The sequence below is a fragment of the Gossypium hirsutum genome, chromosome D13, assembly GCF_007990345.1.
Source record: "Gossypium hirsutum isolate 1008001.06 chromosome D13, Gossypium_hirsutum_v2.1, whole genome shotgun sequence".
NCBI classification, from domain to species: domain Eukaryota; kingdom Viridiplantae; phylum Streptophyta; class Magnoliopsida; order Malvales; family Malvaceae; genus Gossypium; species Gossypium hirsutum.
The window spans coordinates 18,607,073-18,629,006 of NC_053449.1; the positions used below are offsets into that span (position 1 = coordinate 18,607,073).

Sequence of the window (21,934 nt, forward strand, 5' to 3'; positions counted from 1 at the left end):
GTCGCAACCATGTCCTCTGCACGAGCCGAATCTCCACGCGCGCCTTCACCTACACAGCAAGAAAGGAAACAGTACATGGCAAGAAAATCAAAGATTTGCAAAATCAAATTGATATGAACAGATATGCTTCTTTATATTGTTTCATTATGGCTATAAAAAGCCATTAAAGATACTGTAAAAGGGGATTAGAAAATCAATAAAAAAGCAGCATTTCACACAAAAAGAGGAACCGAAAATACAAACAGAGAGTTCAATACTGAGACAGCAGAAATCGATTCAAAAGGTTGATATCGACAGTTTTTTTTCCTTTTTCATTAGTCTACTGTTATTATATACATTCTTTATTTACATACAAATAAAATAAATAAGAGAAAGAAAGAAACAACCTTTCTTTTGATTCTGAAACGATGCTGAGACGGTCGAGGGAGCCACCCACGAAGATTAGTGGCCGAAAACCGAAAGATTTCTTGATTTCTTCGCTTTTTTGTTAATTTTTTGGAGACTTTGAACTCGTATTTGGGTTTAGAAAGGTCGAAAGGATCGAATAGGAGATTTTCTCCTTTTTCGGCTATCGCAGACGGTGGTGCCGTCGTCGGAGATCGGCGGCCGGCATTGTGGCCGACGATCGGCCGATGCCTGGGCCCCTAGCCGGACTTATCGAAGGAAGAATGTTTTTTTTTTAGAGTTTTTTTGGTTTTTTTTAAAAAAGAAAGGAAAAATGAAATTTTTGAAATGGTTTGTTGCTGAAATAGCCTAATGAAACGGCGTCGTTTCATTAAGCCTCCCCAGGTGCCAAAACGGCGTCGTTTTAGGGAGGCCGACTCGAAACCGACCCGACCCGGCCTAGGATCTGCGTGTTTTTATGTGGAGGGGTAAATGGCTCTTTTAGCCCTTCCGCCTTTTAATGTTCTTACAATTAGGTTTTTTTTAAATTTACCCCTTTAATTTATTTTTTATTTCAATTTGATCCTATTTGAACGACGTCGTTTAGAGGAGAAGGGAGAATTTCCCTTTCAGCCCCTCTGCGTTATTTGCGTGTTCAATATGATCCTTTAGACTTCATTTATTTGCAGATTTGCCGCAGATTTTTATCTCCAGTCCAAAATTAGTCCTTTTTTTGTTTTTTTGGGAATTAATTAATTTCAATAATATAATTATTATTTCTTTTTTATAACTTATATATATAATCATTATTTTCATAATCTATATATTTATTTTATAACTTATATATGTACATATATATACTTATATTTTTAATACATATTATATATATATTTATATATTTTACTTTATTTTCGTAAATGCATTATATATTTTTTATAAATTTTACAATCCATATTCGTATATATATATATATCCATATGTATGTCTTTTATACTTCATAATTTCAATGTATATATTATATACACATCCTATATTCTTTATATATTTTTTTATAATTTTGTTTATTTCCTTCACTTGTTTATTTATGTTTTCATTCATATTTTAAAAGAATATCATATTTTTTATTTTGCTCATTTATTTGATATTTTGTATGTCATTGATTATTTTACCTTATTTGTATTAATTCCGTGTATTTATTGTTCATATTATTCCTATTTTTTCTTTCAACTAAGTATACTTAAAAATATATTTTCTTTCCATTTGTCCACTCATTCCTTCAGCTTTCTACTTTTCCACCCAACTAGCAATTGCAGAATTTGCATTCCAAGAATCACGCTTAATCCATCGAGGTCTTGATTCGATCTGTCTATCTGTGGAGGCCGGTTAAGTGAGCTCTCTTTTAAGTAACTTTAACCAAGTAAGCTTCCAGCAGTGTTTTTTTTTTGGTTCCAGTGGTGTAAATTCCTTATCGGAGTTAATTTATTAGATTTTAAAGTTTGACTTTAAATTGAATATTTCTTTATAATAAAATTATTGCAACAGTTTCAACAACACTGAAACGTGACCCAAAGAGTTAGTGCATTAGCAAATACCAACTAGCTATTGTTGGCAAATTCATAGGCTTCGACTCTTATAGCCTTTATGCATAAACAAAAGGTTATACATTTATTCAAATAATGTGTAATGGCTCTCTTTATTTACAACAGCTATAAGCAACAAGCAATGATTGTAGCAGTCTTGTAAAGTTTGCACCCTGTCATTGTCATTGTGAATGAGAATGAGTGAATCCCCGTATATTCTCCACCTCAAATCAAACTTTCCAAGTGAAGTATTATTTTAGATTTTCTTACTTCATCCTTCATCACCTTTACATTTACTCTCCTTTCTCCTTCCTTCAGCTTTTTTTTTTTAAATTTCCGTTAATGGTACAAGTATTTGACAGCAATTAGAGTGCTAACTCGATACTCCATAGTTAATTTCCTTTTTGCGAGATGGTAAGAGCCTCAATCCAAGCTTAAAGCTCAATATCCTCCCACAACCTAGTTATTAAAATCTCAATTTGAAAATTATGATTTAGGGTAAAATATTTGAATTTAGATTTAAATATCCAAATTCTTTGAATAACAAATAAAAAGTTGGATTTAAATATAGGCAAATCTAAATCCAATTTTATAATACTTAAACTTCAGATTTTAAAATTCATTTTCAAACTTATAATTTTTTAAATCTAATATAGATTAAAAAAATAACAACCTTTTTGTTCTCTCTTCTTTTATAATGCCTTCAAAATTCAAATAATAAATAATTAATTTTACTTATAATATATTATCAACTAAGTTCAAGATTTTCAAAACCAGATCGCTGGACGAACTAGTTAGACTACTTGTTCCCGATTCAACCGGTTTGACTGGTCCAATCGATTCAATCATAAGTCAACCAATCTTTCCCCTTATTCCACTGGTATCCAATCGATTCCTAGTCCAATTTTGAAAACAATGATGAAGCTTTATCCATTTAATTTAATACAATATAAAATATTCAAAATTTCCATAATTTTAATTTATAAACCCTGGGCTTTTAATTTTTACCTAAGTAAATCTACTTAGTTAAGTACAAATCAAATTATATGATTTTATTCATGTATAAACAAAATATAAATGACTTATATAGATAATATGATAATGTTGAGAGTTATTTTTAATATTTTAACATAAAAAGATTATAAAAATATAAAAATGGAAAGTTACAAAGTATAATTAAAATAAAAGAAACCTCTTTGAAAGAATATACAGAAGCAAAACAGTTTTATTCTAAATTGTTTATAACAAAATGGAAAATGCTTTTTTTTTTCATTCAAAATCAAAGTTTTCATAACTAAATTGGTAGTTCAACCAGTTAAGTTATTGGTTTGTCGATATGATCAGTTCGACTAATTTGTACAGTTCTATTAAATAAATATAAAAATTCATAAAAATAAAAAAAATCTAGTTTAATTGGTAAAACCGCTTGATTCATCGATTTTTCTTCAGATTCAATAGGTCCAATACTAATTATTGAGTCAACCGTTTTAATGTCTTTCTTTGAACCATTACCTCAATTGTAGATTCAAACCAGTTCAAACAATAAGGTTCAAAATCCTCCTAAATAACTAAATTAAAAGAATATTTTTAAAACTTAGAATTAGTTGAAATTCAAATCTAAATTTAAATTAATTTAAATTTTAAATATTTTAATTTTCAAATAAAAAATTTAAAAAACTAAATCCAAATCCAAATTTTTTGGTAAAAGTTTCATGTAAATTTTCTTGAATCTTCAAAAGAAATGAAATAGATTTGTTTTTTTTTTTTTAATTAAAGGAAAACCCATGGGTGAAAAAGTCTGTTTAAGCTTCAGTAGTTGCCATTGTTGGTCAAACACACCTTTTTTGGTCCTTTACTTCCATCTCTTCAATGGACTCTCTCATGGATTTACTACACATGCATGTGTCGTCTTTGAAAAACGAAATGATGGAATTAAATACATTTGACTGCTTTGGTTTGGGTATGTTTGTTCGTCCAATGTGCCCTTCCATAGAGTTTGTACGGAAAAAACTTCAATCTTCACCTTTTTTTCTTTCAATTTTCCTTTTTTCTCAGAAGACAAACATAAACAAGAAAATTCCCACTTCCAATCTTCTTTGCTGTCAACCACCAAAAGCCCAGGAAAGTTGTTATTTTAGAATCTAAATTATGAATAAGCATATGAGCTGGCCTGCAACCCTTTTCTTTAACTAATTAAGGAATGGATTAAATCATAATCAAATGATCAAATGCTTACTTCGTTTCTCTATTAAGACAACGTGAAATCTATATTTATGCAATCAAAAGCTCATAAATTAACTAACATTACGAACATAATGGGTGCTTTTGATGGAGATATGTCTTGGACTTTGTTATAATAAAACAGAACCTAGGGTCCTACTCATACCATAATATTGTTCCTGACATGAAAAAAAAAATAACAAACTCAAATGGTTTGAAGCCTTTCTAAAAAAAGTAAATAAAATTTTAAGTTTTTCAATGGAAGTGTTCTGAGACACTGCATTTTTGTGCTTTGTGTCTGTTCCCTTTCCTCTTTGTTTAATGGGGGCTTTGCTTGATATAAAAGCAACCCACTTTGAGAAAATTAGAAAGTTGTAGTCATACAAGAAAAGAACAGAAAATCTTCAGAGAATTGCAGTGATATGGAGTTGATAGTGTCCATTACCGTGCTGTGCTTTACCTTCTTAGCAGTGCAAACACCTTGTACTTCCCTGCAAATCAAGCAATCATCAAATGAACAAGGTAAAACTGCATAAAAAAAAGGTCCCTCTTATCTTATTATTTTCTAGGCTTATTTTTTTCATTATTTATTGAGTTTAAATGCTTTATATCATGAGCAGCAAAAGGAGTTCATCTTTCTCAGTACCCAACATTGCCAAGGAAGCTCAGATTCACTGAGGAAGTTGTAGCAGTAAGAATCTATCCACAAAACATATACGATCTTTAAGTAGTAGTATCAAAATTACAATCTCCTTATGGACTCATTTGCCCTTTTTATTTTTGAAACTACAGTCTAAGGGAAATGAAGCTCATCATTCAATTACAAACACCAAGCAGAAGGAACATGCTTCAGGTAACATATCTAAAGTAACAAGCATCCATCTGTTCAGTTGCATTTTCTAGTAAAACTATAACATGAAGCTTAGTCCCCGTTCAAACTCTTTGTCTTAAAATAATATAAGCAACCTTATTGGACAGGCAAGGCATACCAGAAAGAGAAAGGTACAGTGCATGCAAGTCGAGGCACAAGGCAAGAATGGATGGAGTCTGGGACTGACATTTCGCAATATTTTACTATGGATTATTCGCACGTAAGAAGACGACGCCCCATACATAACAAGTCATTGCCGGTTGGTCCTTGAAACCTGGGGGGATCCCATCCTTCTTTGATGTGTGCTTTTGATCAGTCCCCATCAACAACAACAGTACAGATAACAATCCTTTTTTAGGATCACAATTTTGTTAACAAAAAATATATGTAACACCAATTACTGCTTTTGTAATATAATTAGGGAAATGAGGAACCTGTCTTCTTTTTGTTTTTGTTTATGGCCGACACTTTTTTTTGAGAAAAGGAAAACTTTGAAATCTGATCTCGTTTAAATAAAACTAAGATAGGGAACTGTTTGGTAATTATCGACTTTTTCTTGATAGTGAAAATGGTGGCTACAAACCCCAACATACCTGCTCTTTTTTACATTAAACAATGTTTGGTAAATATTATTACAAAATCATTGCAACAATAATTAAAATTTTAAAAATATATATTAAAAAGTAAAAATCCCATGAAATTATACTTGCTAATGGTCAGGTTGGTCCTGTTCATAGCCCCCATGAAATTTGAGAGGAATTAGGTCAAATATTAGACCCAAAAAAGAATTTGGATAAAAAAAATTAAGCTCATTTTCAAGGCATGAGCTCAGTTCGATTCGTTTTTAAATTTATAATATTTTATATTATGTTATTTTATATATTATGTAATTTAGAACACATTAAAAATATAAACCTACACTAAATATATAATACTATTTTAATGTAAACATTAAAATAATATTAATATGACTATATAAAAATTTTCAATATATAAAAGAATATATAAATTTATTAAATATTAAAATAATATAATATAAATATTTTTAAAAAATTAAAAATGATATGAGCAAACCTAAAACGGGCTTGGATTAGTCTTTTGCAAATATGAGCAAATTTTGGCAAAATTTTAGACTCATATTTTGGGTTGGGCTTAGGCAAGCATAAAGCATGTTAATATCATGCTTAAGCCCGACTAGAGCCATGAGCACCTCTAGTAGGGCTACTCACCCAAGCTCGAAGGTTCATCCGAAATTTGGGGGGGTTTGAGCAAAAAAAATTAGGCTCATTTAAAATATGGTTGGGCATGAGGGTTGAACATTGAAGGCTTGGGCCCAACTCAACCCCACTCGTTTTTGTAAGTTTGTAATATTTTATATTATGTTATTTTTTATATATTATTTAATTTATGACACATAAAAATTAAACTTATAGTAATTAGTAGTATATAATACCATTATAATGTAAACATTAAAAAATGTTAAGATGAGTATTGTAATAAGCCCAATTTACCCGGGCCCTTACAAAACAAAAAAATAAGCAGTCCCATGTTACAGGCCTAATACCCACCTAAGCCCAATTACCCAAACAATAACCGAACCAGCCCAAAACTAAACCCTAGAACCTTCAGCAGTTAGCAGCATCTCCAGCGCCGCATCACCTTGCGTAGTCCCCTCTCCAGCCGCCGCAAGATTCGGAGCTAGCCTCCTCCATGCGCGCCGCTCCTCTACGCACGCCATGCCTTGCGCACCGCACCTGCAACAACAAATAAAAACAAACCGCAACAAAATAATAGGGATAGCAGAATAGATTTTGTTTTTTGGATTTATTTTTCTTTTCCATTTTTGGCTATAAAAGGCCAATATTTTCAGTGTAAAAGGGAGGGGGATTCAGTGTAAAGAAGGACGAAAATACGGAGGAGAGAAAAAATCAAAAAATAAAAAGGGTGATTTTTTTTGTTTTACTCGGTGTTCATCATTCAAAGTTTTTTATATCTGTTTTTTTTGTTTTATATTTATTTATTTCGCTTAAAATATAAAAGAGGGGAAAGGAGACTTACCTCTTCCGCCGGATTCATCGTCGCGGTGTCCCCTCTCCGTCGCAATCGGAGGCTGGGACGTCGTTGGAGGCCAAAGGAAGGCCTAACGGCGACGGCGGTAATAGGAAGAGCAAGAACCCTGGCAGAGAAGACTAGGGTCAGTTTGGGTTTTTTGTAAAAAATTGGCAAAAAGCAAAATAAATTATTAAGGGGAATTTTGGGTTTTAAAGCATCTGCAAAACGACGCCGTTTGATGGCCTTGACTCGTGCGGTGACCCGACCCGAAGGGGAGGATCCGCGCGTCCTGGCCTGAGGGGTAAAATTGCGCAATTAGCCCCTCCTTGTTACGACGCGCTTCAATTAGGCCCATTTTATTTTTTTAAATTTGGGCCGCAGATTTGACTTTTGTTTCAATTTGGTCCCTCACTGCGCAGCGTTTTGGAAGGAGGGAATAATTTCCCTTTCGGTCCTCCACTGTTACGCGAATATTTAAGTTGGTCCTATTTTCTAATTTTTTCTAAATCTGCCCCATTTTTCCGTTTTTAAGTTCAATTTAGCCCCTTTTTAGTTATTTTATTCATTTGAGTTTTTATTATAATTAAGTTATACTTTTTATTGTTATTATAATTATTATTACTTCATTCATACACGTATCATTTTTATATATGCATGTTTTATATAGCATACTTGCATGGTTTTTAATATATAATACATATACATTTTTATAGTATTCACATAATCTTTTCTTATATAATATATATATATGCATGTTTTAGGTTACACGTCTACCTATACATTTTATACATATATTCTTCTATTTTTTTTTATTTTTTTTAATTTCTATATACATATACTTTTATATTTTAAGTTCAATTTTTTTTTTACTTTTGTAAATATGTATATACATATACTTCTATATATGTTTTTTTTTATATTATTCTTCATAATTTATTTTTTCATAATATATATAAATATGCATATACATTTTAATTCATATGTACTTCCCATATTGTATAATTTAAATTATTTATTCATTTTCTATAGTATATATATTTATATCTTTTAATTTTTATAAACAGTTTTTGTCATATATATTCCGTTATTTATACATATTGTACATATATTTTATATATACATATACATATACAGTTTAAATTAAGGTATGTGTATATTAACATTTTAAAAAAATACATCTCGGAGTTCATCAAAATTATTCTCTCTCAATACAAAGTTTTTTTTTATAAAAGCAATATTCAAAGTTTGAAATTTTCGAGGAAATTGAGCCCTAACGTATTGGGTTCTGATTTTCTTTGTTAATTTCTAAATAACCGAGAATATTCTTTATTTAAAATACATAAGTATAAAAATTATTTTCGGGAACTTAATTTGTTGTGTCCTAACGTATTGGGCATGACATGTTACTTTCTCAAAATGAAGATTTTCGTATAAAATGAGAATGATATTCAAAGTTCAGGAATTTTGAGAAATTGTACCCTAAGGTATTGAGACTCGATTTCTTTATATGTCTTGAACAATTGATTATCCTTTTCTGATTTCATTATTTAGGTTTTTTTTAAACTTCTTTTTTTAGCCCATGACACTAAGACATTAAATAATCGATTTGGTATCAGTTTTGGGCGTTACGAGGGTGCTAACCATTCCTCGTGCGTAACTGACTCCCGAACTCATTCTCTTAAAACTCGTAGACCAAAATAATTTTTAAGGTGGGCCGATCACACCTTAATAAAGGATCGGTGGCGACTCCGATTTTATTTTTAAAGTCGACAACAAAATTTTTGTTTTTCAAAAAAGCGGTTTCGACAAGTATATATAAAATTTTAATAAATAAAAAATATTAACCTAAAAATAATATAAATATATTTTTAAAAATTTTTAAAAATAATATGGTAGGCTTAAAATGAGATTAGGTTAGCTATTTATAAATATGGACGGGGTTGGACAGAATTTTAAGCCCATATTTCAAGTTTGGCCGGGCTTGAGTAAACACAAAGTGTGTTAAGATTATGCCTGGCTTGGCTAATGTCAACTAGTTTGCCTCTATAATATTGAAATTAAATAAATAAATTATTAAAAATTAAAAATTTAATTTTTAAATATCAAAACATAAAAATCAATTAAATAAATTGTTGAATTTTTTGATCCATTGGTAATATCAACTAGTTTGTTACTATAATATTGAAATTAATTAGTTTAATTAATTTAATCTCCTTCTAAATCTTAAAATTCTATTTTATGTTTCTAGATTATATTTAATGAAATCAATTCAAATAAGTCGTATTTAATAATTGTCTACAAAACTTTAATTTCTTTTGAAAAGATCCTTGCAACAATTAATTAAATGATTCACTTGTTCTTCATTTGGGTAAAAAAGTAATGAAAAAATTCTAAGTTTTGTTTGGCATATAAGAAAAATTAATTAATTAAATTAAGGATCTGTTTGTTTGCATGTAAAAGGTTTTATGGAAAACATTTTCATTGTTTTCCCATGTTTGTTTGGTGGAAAATGAATTCTCACCATAAACCATTCTCCAAAACATGGGAAAATGAGAGGTTTTTTTGGTAAAATGTCTTACCATTTTCTATTCGGTAAGACATTTTCCAATTTTCTTCTCTTCACATCCCAGCAAACTTCCCCTTCCCCCTTCCTTGCCACACCAAAATTTGCACTGCACTAGTGGCAACGACATTCATCTTCCTCTCTCAAAGGTAAGAACGAAAAAAAAAAGAAATATCCGTAAGACATTTTATGTAACACCCGTTACCCGTATTCAATACCAGAATAGGGTACGATGCATTACCAGAACACAAACGCTTGTAAACGTATTTAACCGTATTATAAAATTTCATCTAAATTAAAACTTTCAAAAAAATTTTAACATGTTTTTATATTTCTTCACAATATATCCTCAAAATATTATATTCATAATAAATAAGGCCTACGATACCCTATACATACCAATGCAATTCAATTCTTCATTTTCATTTCATTCAGTTCACAATTTCTCATGCTCATAATTCAAATCATATCACTAGCAATTTCCATTTAATTCACGTACAATTCAATATTAGTAAGTTCAATACTAATACGTATTTACCATTTAACTCAACGTTTTTCGATTATACCATTCATTAACACATTTATAAAATTCTCAATTTTGCAATGAAAATATCACTTTATCTTAAATAACAACATCAATTCAACTCATCATCCCCTTTTTCGTCATTTTTCACTTCAAATATGAACCTACTATTTCATTACCTTTCCACACCGTTTCCTATGCATATCACATAAGACATAAACATATCGTTCAACCATAGTCGCAAGCTAGTGCATTTAAGCATAATTCTTTTTGGAACTAACCACATGATAAATCATTTCACTAGAGATTACATAATTTAAACCTTACCACCCCTGTCATGATCACAAGCATATTTCCATTTAGGCACTTACCATTTCAATGCATAACTTATAAGTTTAACATGGCATAATCCAGCCACAACTTGGTCAAAGCCTAAGCATGTACATCAAATATGTTAACCAAATAAACGTATAGATGAGCACAACATTTATTAATGTATCAAACTTACCAACATGTGTTAATTCATAAACCATTCATGACATTACTTCAAGCTAAATCATATTCCAAATATACCATACACACATACTATGAAACTTTATTTTCCCACATGAGCTTAAATCATGACCAATAATGCGCAAATATAAGCATCATTTCTATTTCATCGTTTATTAATTATAATTGAGCATATTACCAATTATACACAAATCATTCATATATTTCCCAATTTTCCTCCTAATTCTCTCCATTCCACATCCTTAAGGTGTATAACACACTTAAACAACATTATCCATACTTTCACTATTTTCCTGTATGTAAATTCAAACTATCTGTCTGAGTCAGAGTCACTAATTTATTTATATCTCGAGCTATCGAGATTCAAATTAAGATCTATTAATTTTCCCTGAAACTAGACTCATATATTCTTACCATAAATATTTCAAAATTTTTTGCTTAGCCAATAAGTACAGTTTATTCTTTAAAGTTTCCCCTGTTTCACTGCTCGACAGATCTGACCTTTCTTCACTAAAAATTAGTTATTTCATAGTATAGAATTAGGATAATGTTCTCATTTATTTCTTTTAAAAATAGACTCATTCAGGATTCTAAGCATATAAAGTTTATCCCATAATTATTTTTGTACAATTTTTAATGATTTTCCAAGTCAGAACAGGGGATTCCAAAATCATTCTAGCCCTGTCTCACTAAAATTCAAATATATCATAATATAAAACTCGTTTGCTTGCTTTGTCTCTTTTATGTGAAAATAGACTCATTCAGTTTTAATTTCATATCTTAGTCACTCTCTAATTCGATTTCAAATATTTTTGGTGATTTTTCAAATTCACACAACTATTGCTATCCAAAACTGTTTTGTTGCTAAATTTACTCTTTCATAATTTCACTTACTCCATTGCATCTTACCGATGGTTTGATCAAATATCAAGTACATTGTTCATAAATTTTCACACTTATACCTGCACTCATTCATCACATAGTCATATTCAATTACAATTAGTCGTTACTTGATCTCATGTATTTTCACTTAGTCAATTTCCCGATGAACACATTGGAATAATAACAAATACACGGTGGATCAGAACATAGCATCACCCTTATAGTCAATGATACTCGGTGGAATTAGCACATAGCAACCACCTTCATAATCAATAGTACTCGGTGGAATCAGCACACAACAACCACTTTTATAATCAATGGTACCCGGTACACGTAGTAGCCTGCACATAGTACTACACATTACTATCTCTTTCACATAGTGGCTTGCACACTGCCCGTGCCACACATGTGATCATTATTGTCACTTCATCCGTATCTTTTCTATTCTAGAGGTTCAACCGAGAAATCTCACTTTTCTTTTTCACTGATCAAAGTCAATTTCTCGTCTTTCTTGATTTATAATAACACATTTAACTTACTTAACACTCACATTATTCAATTTAGTCCAAAAATCACATTTTGGCAAAAATTACATTTTTACCCCTAAAGTTTCACAAAATTACAATTTTGCCTCTAGGCTTGTAAAATAATTTTTATTCAATTTCCTTACATTTTAGGCCTAGACGAACCATTTTCATAACTATAGCAGTCTACAATTCTCACTTATTCGCACACTTGTGACATATTTTATAACTTTTACAAATTAATCCTGTTAGGCATTTTCATCGAAAATCACTTAGTAAAAGACATTCATCACACTCCAAACATTCATATTCTTCCATAAAACATCAAAATACATGCATATCATTCATGGGTAAATTTTTAAACACAAACCCTAGTTCAAAATAATGGTAAAAATAGGTAAATCTTGTTACGAGGATTTCAAAAACGTAAAAATCATTAAAAATAGGGCTAGAACGGACTTTCAATCGAACTTGGAAGCTTGAAAAACCCTAGCCATGGTTTCTCTATGAAATTTTCGGCCTAGGGGTTGAAGATGGACAAAAATTGGCTTTTAATTTTGTTTTTAATTCGTTTTAATAACTAAATGACCAAAGTGCCATTAATGAAAAACTTTGGAAACATGCCTAACCATGTCCATTTTTGTCCACCAACTTAACCAATGGTCTAATTACCATATAAGGACCTCCAATTTAAAATTTCATAACATTTGGACACCTCTAACATTTAGATCTCAACTTTTTCATTTTTTACAATTTAGTCCTTTTGACTAAATTGAGTGCCCAAACGTCGAAATTTTCGAAAACAAATTTCACGAAATCATTTTGTGAAATTTTAGACCATAAAAATATAATAAAAATAAAAATTATCCTCGTCGGATTTGTGGTTCTAAAACCACTATTCCGATTAGGCCCAAAATCGGGCTGTTACATTTTACACAATTTTATCTCATCTTTCTATCTACTCCCATTTTCTCACTTTCTTGTTTTTTTCTTCTTCGATTCCATCTCTATGCTAGAAAAGCAGTAGTTTCGTTGACAAAAAAAAAAGCCCTAGCCATTTCTAGTCTTTTCAGCAATAGAATTCTCAACAATTGGGTGATTTTCTCTATTCAATTTCTTCGTCCATTTCCCTTCAACTATTTGCCACTTCAAGCGAAATCAATCAATTTAAGTTCAAAACCCAATTGTCAAAATGGACAGTGAGACAATTGATAAGCTGTAAAAGTAACATATTTTAATCTCATTCTTAATGTGTTTTTGGATTATTAATTATGTAATTTAGTGAATTTGAAGCTCCTAATCCTTTAAATTCTTGTTTCTATACTTAAGAGAGCATTTGGAGCAAAAGGAGTGAAAAATGAGCCAAAATTGGATAAATAGAGTTGTTTCCAAGATCCACAAGACCTAGGCATTTCCACACGGACTAGCCACACGCCCATGTGCCAGCCCGTGTCGATATCGCACCATGTTTCATAAACAGGCGGAAAAACCCAATTATTAGGCTTTCTGAGCATTCTAAAGTCTATAAATATCAATTAGAAAAAGATCTAAGGGGACACATAGAGAAGATCGAAGAAAAGACTCGAAGAACACCATCGGAATCAACTCAAAAGTGGATCTCCTTCAAGATTGAAGATCTCTAGTTAATTTCGTTCGATGTTTTATTGAGTTTCTTTATGTCTTGTTGTTATCCTAACTTTGAGATGTTTTCATTCCAGATTACGAACTAAAATTCCCTAGATACCTAAGGAAGATGAAACCTATGATGAATCTTATTATTTGATTTATGTTTTACTTGATAAATATTTGATTCTTGTTCTCGATTATGTATGCTTATTTCTTGTTTTAATATTTTTGAGATCTTAATTCAAGTTTAATGTGCTTATTTTAGTGGAGCAAAAGTCCCTATTTAAGAGTAGATCTAGCATAATTGAGTAGAGTTGAATGCAATCCTAGAGATAGGATGACATAAATCTATCGGATTAGAGTCAAATCTAATAGGAGAATCCATAAATCAAGTTAATGCGACAATAGGGTTTTAATTAGAAAGAGATTTCAATTAATCAACCTAGAGTTAGTTGTTCTTACTTTCGAAAGAGACATTAACATAATTTAGGGATTTCTACGGATCAAGACACAAGTAAATAAATCGTTTAATTCAGATTCAGAATAATAAGTGAAGTCTAGGTGGATTCTTTCCTGGGTATTGTCTTTCTCATTGGTTGTCTTCGATTATTTTTCCCATTTCATTCTCTGTTGCATTCGTAGTTAAATTATATTAGTAAATTTAGATAAAAAAATCACTTCAATTTATCGGTAAAATAATAGAAAAACAGTAATTACTAGTACTTTTAGTCCTCGTGGATACGATATTCCCTACTCACCATAGCTATACTATTATTTGATAGGTGCGCTTGCCTTAGTCATATTAATAGTTAATTTAGTGACCATCAACAATTCACTATGGGAGATAATGATAAATTGAGAATCATTTTGGAATTATATGATTTGTTTGCTTGCTTCTATTTGATTTTTTATTTTTATTTATTTTAATTATTATTAATTCTGCTTGTGATAATTAGGTAATGAAATGGCAATGATTACTCTATTGAAAGGGCAAAAGCTAACTCTATGGTTTGTCTTCCCGTAAGGTAGTTTGGACATGAACATTGCTTTGTCATTGTTATTATTTTAATTTTGAAAAAGGAATTAATGTTTTTAGGTGTTGTGACTTTCGTGCTTCTCTTTGTGTGTTTGTGATTTGTTGAACTGGTTCTTTCTTGTTAGCTACATGGCTATTATGAGTAGTGTCATTATTGAGTTCATTGGTGTAACACCTCATACCCGGCCAAGACGACAAGGCCAAGTCTGGAGAGTTAGAACGAATGATAATCAAAAGACATTCTGCAATTTATAATAACACACCTTTAAAGTCTGATAAAGTTTAATAAAGACAAACCGATATCTTGATATTATCTTTCAACTAACTGAAACTACGAAAATAACTAGCATGGTTCATAACACTAAACAGTATAAACACATAACCGAGCTCCCCATCCGCCGACCTAATCAAGTCTATGATTTACCTAAAATTCATTCAACAATAACTGAATTAATATACCAGAAAGGACCCAACTATTTACATATTCAATAGAATATCGGTAAAACCAAGATATCCAAGTGCAGATGTTAACTCAGAATCAGAAAACAATTCATTCAGTTACAGATCAGAGTCATACAAACAAATAATAAATCAAGCTATAATCAGATGCAAAACAGAACAGGACAGATGTAATTACTTAATACCAACCGCTGCACACCATCTCCGACCAACTCAACACACCAAATAGGGTATTCATTACCCATCCAACCTTACACACCACTCAGTGTAGGTCTGGCACATTTCAGAGATTGCAAACTAGCTGCCAGATTAGTATACGGGATACCAAGGATTTAACCACTAGTTCAGAACATAATGCTTCCTTCTGATTCAATTCCCATCCAATGCATATACATACTTCACATAATAGTTAATACATGGTTCTATGCAAATATTCAAATATAACTCATACTTGTATACAATAGATCACTTCTAGTAATTTTAGTAAAAAATAATACACACATTGGTAATCAGTATTCAATTTCCAGATCACAGGATATCAGTTTATGTAGTCAAATTCAGTTCAAATGACCTCACAGAAGGCTTGTATTTAGTTTGAGTGATACTTGGTATATGTCGAAATTTCATAAACTGGCCTACACGCTCGTGTCCCTTACCCGTGTGGCTTGTACTTGGCAGACAGTGAGTTACATAGCCTACCACACGACCATGTGGCATCAATAGCCATGTTTTCTGGTGTTTGAAATTTGTAAAAACTCAGGTTTTCAATATGCACCTGGTACGAATTCGATGTAAAAGCAACAGGAATGATTCCAGAACCTAAAACGATAAACCAGAGACCAATTAAACAAACATTCCCATGTGTAGTGCTAGAATAATCTCTCAGAAACCGAATTAAGTCGACAACTTCAACACCAAAGCTCCCCAAACTCAAAATGGCGATTACCTACGCACGACTCGAAAATCTACAGACCTATTACGGTTGGTGAGTCGTTATTCTCGAGGCTTTCTGCTAGAGAATGCCAATCGTACACATAAACAGAGAATTCGAGCGAGATAATCAGATAACCCACGTTTTTGACAGGGACGAACAATAGCAAATTTTGACAAAATCCAACAACAAAACTTACAAATTTACCTTGCAAATGATGCAATGATAAAGCAAAACTTCCAATTCAATTCGATAACAATTCATGAGGCAAGCAAAAAGGAAAAAAAATATAGGAGTAAAAGAAAGAAAAGAAAAGACGATAGGGAAAGAAGAAAGAAAAAGAAAAGAAACGTACAAAGATTTTAAAATTAACTCGAAAACTAACACTTTCTTGAGTCACATAAAAATATTCCTTTAACGCATATGCAGCGACTCAAACACAGGACCAGCAGATATACAAATGCTTTACCAGTGAACCAGTAGACTCATTCTTAACACCGATTCACACCGAATTTAAACTTATGTTGATGGTTCAAGGATAAAGATTAACTTATAATAAAATAGCAAAATTTTCCAAGGATGCAACTCGAACCCCTAGCCTCAATCACGCAAACATAGCACTTAGCCACAGATACAAAAACTTAATTATGACAAAATTCAACAGTCAGACATTCACATTTTTAGGGTGTTACAATTGGTATTGGTATTATGGTTCTTGTTGTAACTTATGTAGTATATGAACCTCTATTTTGATAAAAAAAAAGGGTCTTTTCTACCTTAAAAAAATAGATGAAAGAAGCTTAGGTGCCCTAGAATTATATATTAATATAATAAGACCATTAAAAGAGACATTATCATTTTTGCTTTCCTAAGTTTTATTAGTCTTGTGATTTTTTAAGCTTTACTAACCTTGTAAATTGATGTATTTCCTTATTATATAAGATGAATACTTTTTAGATTAGATTTATCAAAGACAAAATCTGATTCTTCTATTGCCTATTTAAGTGTTTAGTTGACTTTGTCTTCAACATCAGTTTTACATTGTTGATTCATTTTTGTTTTGCTGGCAAAGCATCAATATGTAAATTGGTTATTGCATCTATGTTGGCTTGATTTAAGTTCTAGGAACCTGTTAAGAGTTGTGACGCATGTAGAGTTTATCTGATAGTTTTACATTATTAATCCATTGATGTGTGTTTGGTGCATGTTTCTAAATGATAATGATGCGTCTTTTTAATTCCTTATGACATTCTGTTTCTTAGTTTTCTCAATAAATTTATACTTTAGTTTTCAAATTTAAAAATAAATCTAAATGGGATACTTGTAAATATTGATACTAATTGAAGCATTGATAGGTGTGTGAATTGCAAAGATTTTTGAGGTTTTGAGTTTCATGATCATATGGTAGAGATTATTATAATTCATGTTTACATGGAATGTGTGAAGGCTGAGTTCTACGTCGAAGTTCAAGGTTCTGAGGAAAATGATCCCACTGGCTCATTTTTTTTAGAGAAAATTGTCTCCAACTTTATTGGGATGATATGTTGATATCCATGGATGGTGTGCTTCGATGAAGTTTTCTTTTAACAGGGGTCTTTCAAGTAAAAGGGTTATTGTAATTGAAGTATAGATGTGCACATCTTAATTTATGTAATTTAATTCAAATAGAAAATAAAATTATGCTATAAAGATTTTTTTTGAAGTGTTTTGAAGGTGGAGCATCATATTTTTAGATGAAAAAGTTACCAAACAATAGAAAATATTTTGCATAAAAATATCTTAAATGTATGTTTGTTTTATTGAAAACAATTTTTATGAAATACTTTTAGGAAATCTGCCAACCAATAGAAAACATTTTACATAGATTCATCCAAATACTAGAAAATATTATCTTTTCTAGAAAAGTAAATAATTCGGTAGACAATTATTAAATATGAGTTATTTGAGTTTATTTTAATTTGAAAACATAAAAAAAAATTAGAAAGAGATTAAATTAATTAATTCTAATATTATAGTAACAAATTGACTGACACTATTAAGGAATAAAAAATTTTCAATAATTTATTTTGATGTTTTGAAAATTTAAATTTCAACATTGATTTTTTTTTTTGAAATTTAGGTAAACGGGTAAACAAGTACAATTTAAAAATTTTTAATGTATTATTTTAGTTTTTATGGCTTTTTTACTTAATTCTTAATATGCTCTTACCCCGATCAATACTTAAAAAATGATATTTCTTGAGCGACTAAAATGAAGGTTACTTAGAAGTTAGGTGATCAAAATGAAAATATAAATATGGTGTGGCGTGTGTAGTCAATCGTTGTTAGAAATTTAATAATTGGATAACTAAAATGAAAGCTTCTAAAAAATGGAGTCATCTTTCTTTATAATTTTGATTAAACTTTATTGCACTTTTTCACATATGTTTTAGTGTATATATTGAGGTTACTGCCCCTTAATAGAGTTCAAACTTTGTTATTTCAATTCGCTGTGTTAATATTATATGTGATAATTTGATGAATTCAAAACCTGCGTGGACATACATAAATTTTAAGTTGGTTAATCAATTTTAATTCTACATTTTCTTTTCAATTATTATTATTTTATTTCTAGAATGGATTGAAATTAATTGAGCAATTAAAACTATTTGATGAGTTAGCTAATTATGAGCATCCTGTTATTTAATTTTTAGAGGTAAAAAAACATATGGATAGTAATTAAGGAAAACGTACAGCACGATCGAGAAAATGATAGGTTGAAAAAACACAAGGGAAACGCAGAATTATTAAAAATTTAACAACACCAGAGGTACAGTTCCATATCAAAACGACGCCATTTTAGGAAGAAAAACTAAGGTACATCGACAACCGAGACGATCCAAAGAATCAAATCCATCAGATTCAGATCCCAAAAATGGAAGATTTTTGGAAGCGCGCCAAGTCCTTCGCGGAAGAAACGGCGAAGAAATCTCAGACCCTAACAATGCCAAACAAAATCGCGGATCTAGTCGCCGAAACCGCCAAGAAGTCCAAGGAGCTTGCTCTTGAAGCCTCCAAGAAAGCCGATGAGCTTGCTCTTGAAGCTTCCAAAAAGGCCGATGAGCTCAAAGTCGCCGCTCTCAAACAAGCCGATCAAATCCAACTCCAAAGCCAAAGTCTCTCCAAGTCCATTTCCGACATTATCCCTCCTCAACTCTCCTCCCTCTCCATTGCCTCCTCGGATCCTCCACCCATCTCCGATTCGGAGCTTCGGAAGTTCGGTCTCACTGATGATTTGAGAGACTTTGTTAGAAATTTTACTTCTAGTACTTTCCAGAGCTTCCCTTTCCCTGTACAAGGTAAATTTTTTACATTTATCTTTTTCATTAAAAAAAAAGAAAATTAAATCTAAAAGTTTAGATTGTTGAGTAGATGAACCGGACGCGACTACTACGGGGACCAATGTACGGAAGGATCTGAATGAATGGCAAGAGAGGCATGCCACTATTGTTCTTACTACTGTTAAGGTAAAAAAAAATTACGTATCATTCTGGATTTTTTAATTTGAAGGCTACGTTTGGCATTTTGATTTGAGTTGTTTTCATCGTGATCGCTGATAACATTGTAGTTAAAAAATATTTCTGAGATAATTTTTTTGTCTAAATTTAATTATTGTAAATTTCAGTTGCAATCGGAATATGCAAACATCATTTGGTAGTAATTAATAATTTATGTAAAACGCTTTTTTTTTTCTTATGCAGGAAATCAAGAAATTAAGATATGAACTGTGTCCACGTGTGATGAAAGAAAGAAAATTTTGGAGGATATATTTCACTCTAGTTAGCACTCATGTTGGCTCGTAAGTATTTAATTAGAATAAGTATAAACGATACTTTAGGATAAAGGATTAGATTATTATTTGATGTGAGATATTTGTATTTTCAGCTATGAGCAGCAGTACATGGAGGAAGTTAAACAGAGAGCAAAGCAGGAGGAGGCAAAGGAGGATGAACCAAAGCAAACACCTGTACTTACGACAGAGCAATCAGAAACTAGTCTGAAAAGTAAAACTTCGAATGCATCTGCCAAGCAAGATTTGGATACATTTTTGTTGGGAGATTTTGATGATAACGATGCTGGTGGTGGAGGTACGGATATAAAATATTGACATAGGTTTCCTTTTGTTTCCTGGAGTTTTGATAGTTTGAATTGCTTGCTCTTGAAGTTGCTTAGCAGTTTTAACTTTTATGTTGATGACTTCTTATTCAAATTATATTTCCGAAAGGATGTTTTTCTCGAGAGTCATATTAAAGCCTGATTATGCATTCTGTAGCCTAACTTACTATGGTTGATTCATAATTCAATGCAATGTATGATTTTGGAAGAGGTGTTTATTTCCTGATAAGGTACGTGATACTGGAGATGTTAATGAGGCCATTATTGCAATAATGTGACAAGATTCATTTTTGATATAGAACCCTTTAGAAATGGATTGAACTAGACATTTCTTTCTCTATTTTAAATAGTATTTGTCCTTTCAATTTGTTAATTATTCAGATGATGGTGATGGTGATGGTGATGGTGATGGTGATGGGAGCTTTGGTGATGATTTTGACAAGATTGAAAATTCTGTAAGCTCGAACAACTTTTACGCCTTATCATTTTGTTACATCCTTTGATCTTCAATTGGTAGCATGTTAAGTGTTACCTCAATTCATTGATGCTTATGCCAGGGTTGTTCCTTCTTTGAATGGTAGTAAATTGTAACATATGGTTCCATTTATATGGCCACTTGCAGGATGTTGAAGATGAAAAGAAGCGAGGAGAAGGAACTAAAGCTTAGAGTTGCGGTTAATATTGGAGCAAATATTGAAACATAGCTGCTACGTGGAGAAAAAGACTGCAGAGTGTATGTCTGGTTTATACAAGATATATGATTTACTATTTGTTAGTGCTATCACCATTGTTTGCCTTGTAAAAAGGATCTCATTCTATTAATCAAAATATTCATGTTAATGCTTTTGAATCTTGATTTCTTGTTCATAGTTAATAACATGTGTAAACTTGAGAAACTCTCCACTCTCTTCTTGTTGTGAACAGATATGAAACAGTGACTGATAATTTTGCGAAGCCTTTGGAGGAAGTGTGATCTATAAATATCTTAGGGATAGGTTGAAGATTTTAGCTATGCATTACTATTTTATATCATATCATGTGACATGACTTTTTTTAATAAAATATTTTAATTTTATATAATTAATATAAATAATCATTATTAGTAGATATGTAAATGTATAAAATATTTTAAAATATTCTTTAGTTTTTATATCATATCATATAGACATAATTTTTTATTTTTAATAAAATATTTAATTTTATATAATTAATATAAATAACCATTATTAGGAGATAAGTAAAATATATAATATATTTTAAAATATTCATTAGTGTTTTTTGAAACAAAGGTTGGATATTTTTATTGAAGCAATACGACAAATACAAACCTTAGAACTTAAAAAAAAAACATTAAAATGAAAAGTATAGATTCTAGCCATATTTGAGCATTCTTCGTCTAAAAATTAGAATACCAAGAAATTGAATGATCGGGGTCTTTTACAAGAAGAGAATGATCGGGGTCTTTTACAAGAAGAGAATGATCGGGGTCACCTTCATTGACTAGCATACTGTCAAAGGGAAGATCCATGTGCATTAATGTCCACGAAACTAACTAAAAATTTAACTAATGAAAGTGCACCTATCAATTAATAGTATAGCTACGATGAGCAAAGAT

The 21,934-nt window shown here is 31.0% G+C and overlaps 2 protein-coding genes across 3 annotated transcripts; both read left to right on the forward strand.

Moving 5' to 3' along the window:
• Positions 1–4,447: 4,447 nt before the first annotated feature.
• LOC107919761 (protein GOLVEN 6) lies at positions 4,448–5,596 on the forward strand. The gene is made up of 4 exons (XM_016849137.2): positions 4,448–4,706; positions 4,805–4,875; positions 4,977–5,037; positions 5,163–5,596. The coding sequence occupies exons 1-4, from the start codon at positions 4,607–4,609 to the stop codon at positions 5,324–5,326; spliced, it is 396 nt and encodes a 131-aa protein (XP_016704626.1). The 5' UTR covers positions 4,448–4,606; the 3' UTR covers positions 5,327–5,596.
• Positions 5,597–18,704: 13,108 nt separating this feature from the next.
• Positions 18,705–21,273, forward strand: LOC107918355 (uncharacterized). Of its 2 annotated transcripts, XR_005922806.1 has the most exons (7): positions 18,861–19,502; positions 19,576–19,670; positions 19,905–20,002; positions 20,089–20,291; positions 20,477–20,549; positions 20,701–20,774; positions 20,942–21,169. XR_005922806.1 is itself a non-coding variant. In XM_016847890.2 (6 exons), exons 1-6 carry the CDS (start codon positions 19,079–19,081, stop codon positions 20,984–20,986), a joined length of 939 nt encoding a protein of 312 aa, XP_016703379.1. In that variant the 5' UTR covers positions 18,705–19,078; the 3' UTR covers positions 20,987–21,273. The 2 variants fall into 2 exon arrangements, 1 of the variants encoding a protein (XP_016703379.1); XM_016847890.2 differs by lacking the exon at positions 20,477–20,549 and having other exon boundaries at positions 18,705–19,502; positions 20,942–21,273.
• The last annotated feature ends 661 nt before the right edge of the window (positions 21,274–21,934 follow it).

Bases quoted from the DNA above. Each gene is read 5' to 3' on its own strand.
- LOC107918355 (XM_016847890.2), top strand. From the start codon at position 19,079: ATGGAAGATTTTTGGAAGCGCGCCAAGTCCTTCGCGGAAGAAACGGCG. The intron at 19,671-19,904 runs GTAAAAAAAAAT...TTTCTTATGCAG, and splicing joins TTGTTCTTACTACTGTTAAG to GAAATCAAGAAATTAAGATA. The intron at 20,292-20,700 runs GTACGGATATAA...TTAATTATTCAG, and splicing joins TAACGATGCTGGTGGTGGAG to ATGATGGTGATGGTGATGGT.
- LOC107919761 (XM_016849137.2), top strand. From the start codon at position 4,607: ATGGAGTTGATAGTGTCCATTACCGTGCTGTGCTTTACCTTCTTAGCA. The intron at 4,707-4,804 runs GTAAAACTGCAT...TATCATGAGCAG, and splicing joins GCAATCATCAAATGAACAAG to CAAAAGGAGTTCATCTTTCT. The intron at 5,038-5,162 runs GTAACATATCTA...CTTATTGGACAG, and splicing joins GCAGAAGGAACATGCTTCAG to GCAAGGCATACCAGAAAGAG.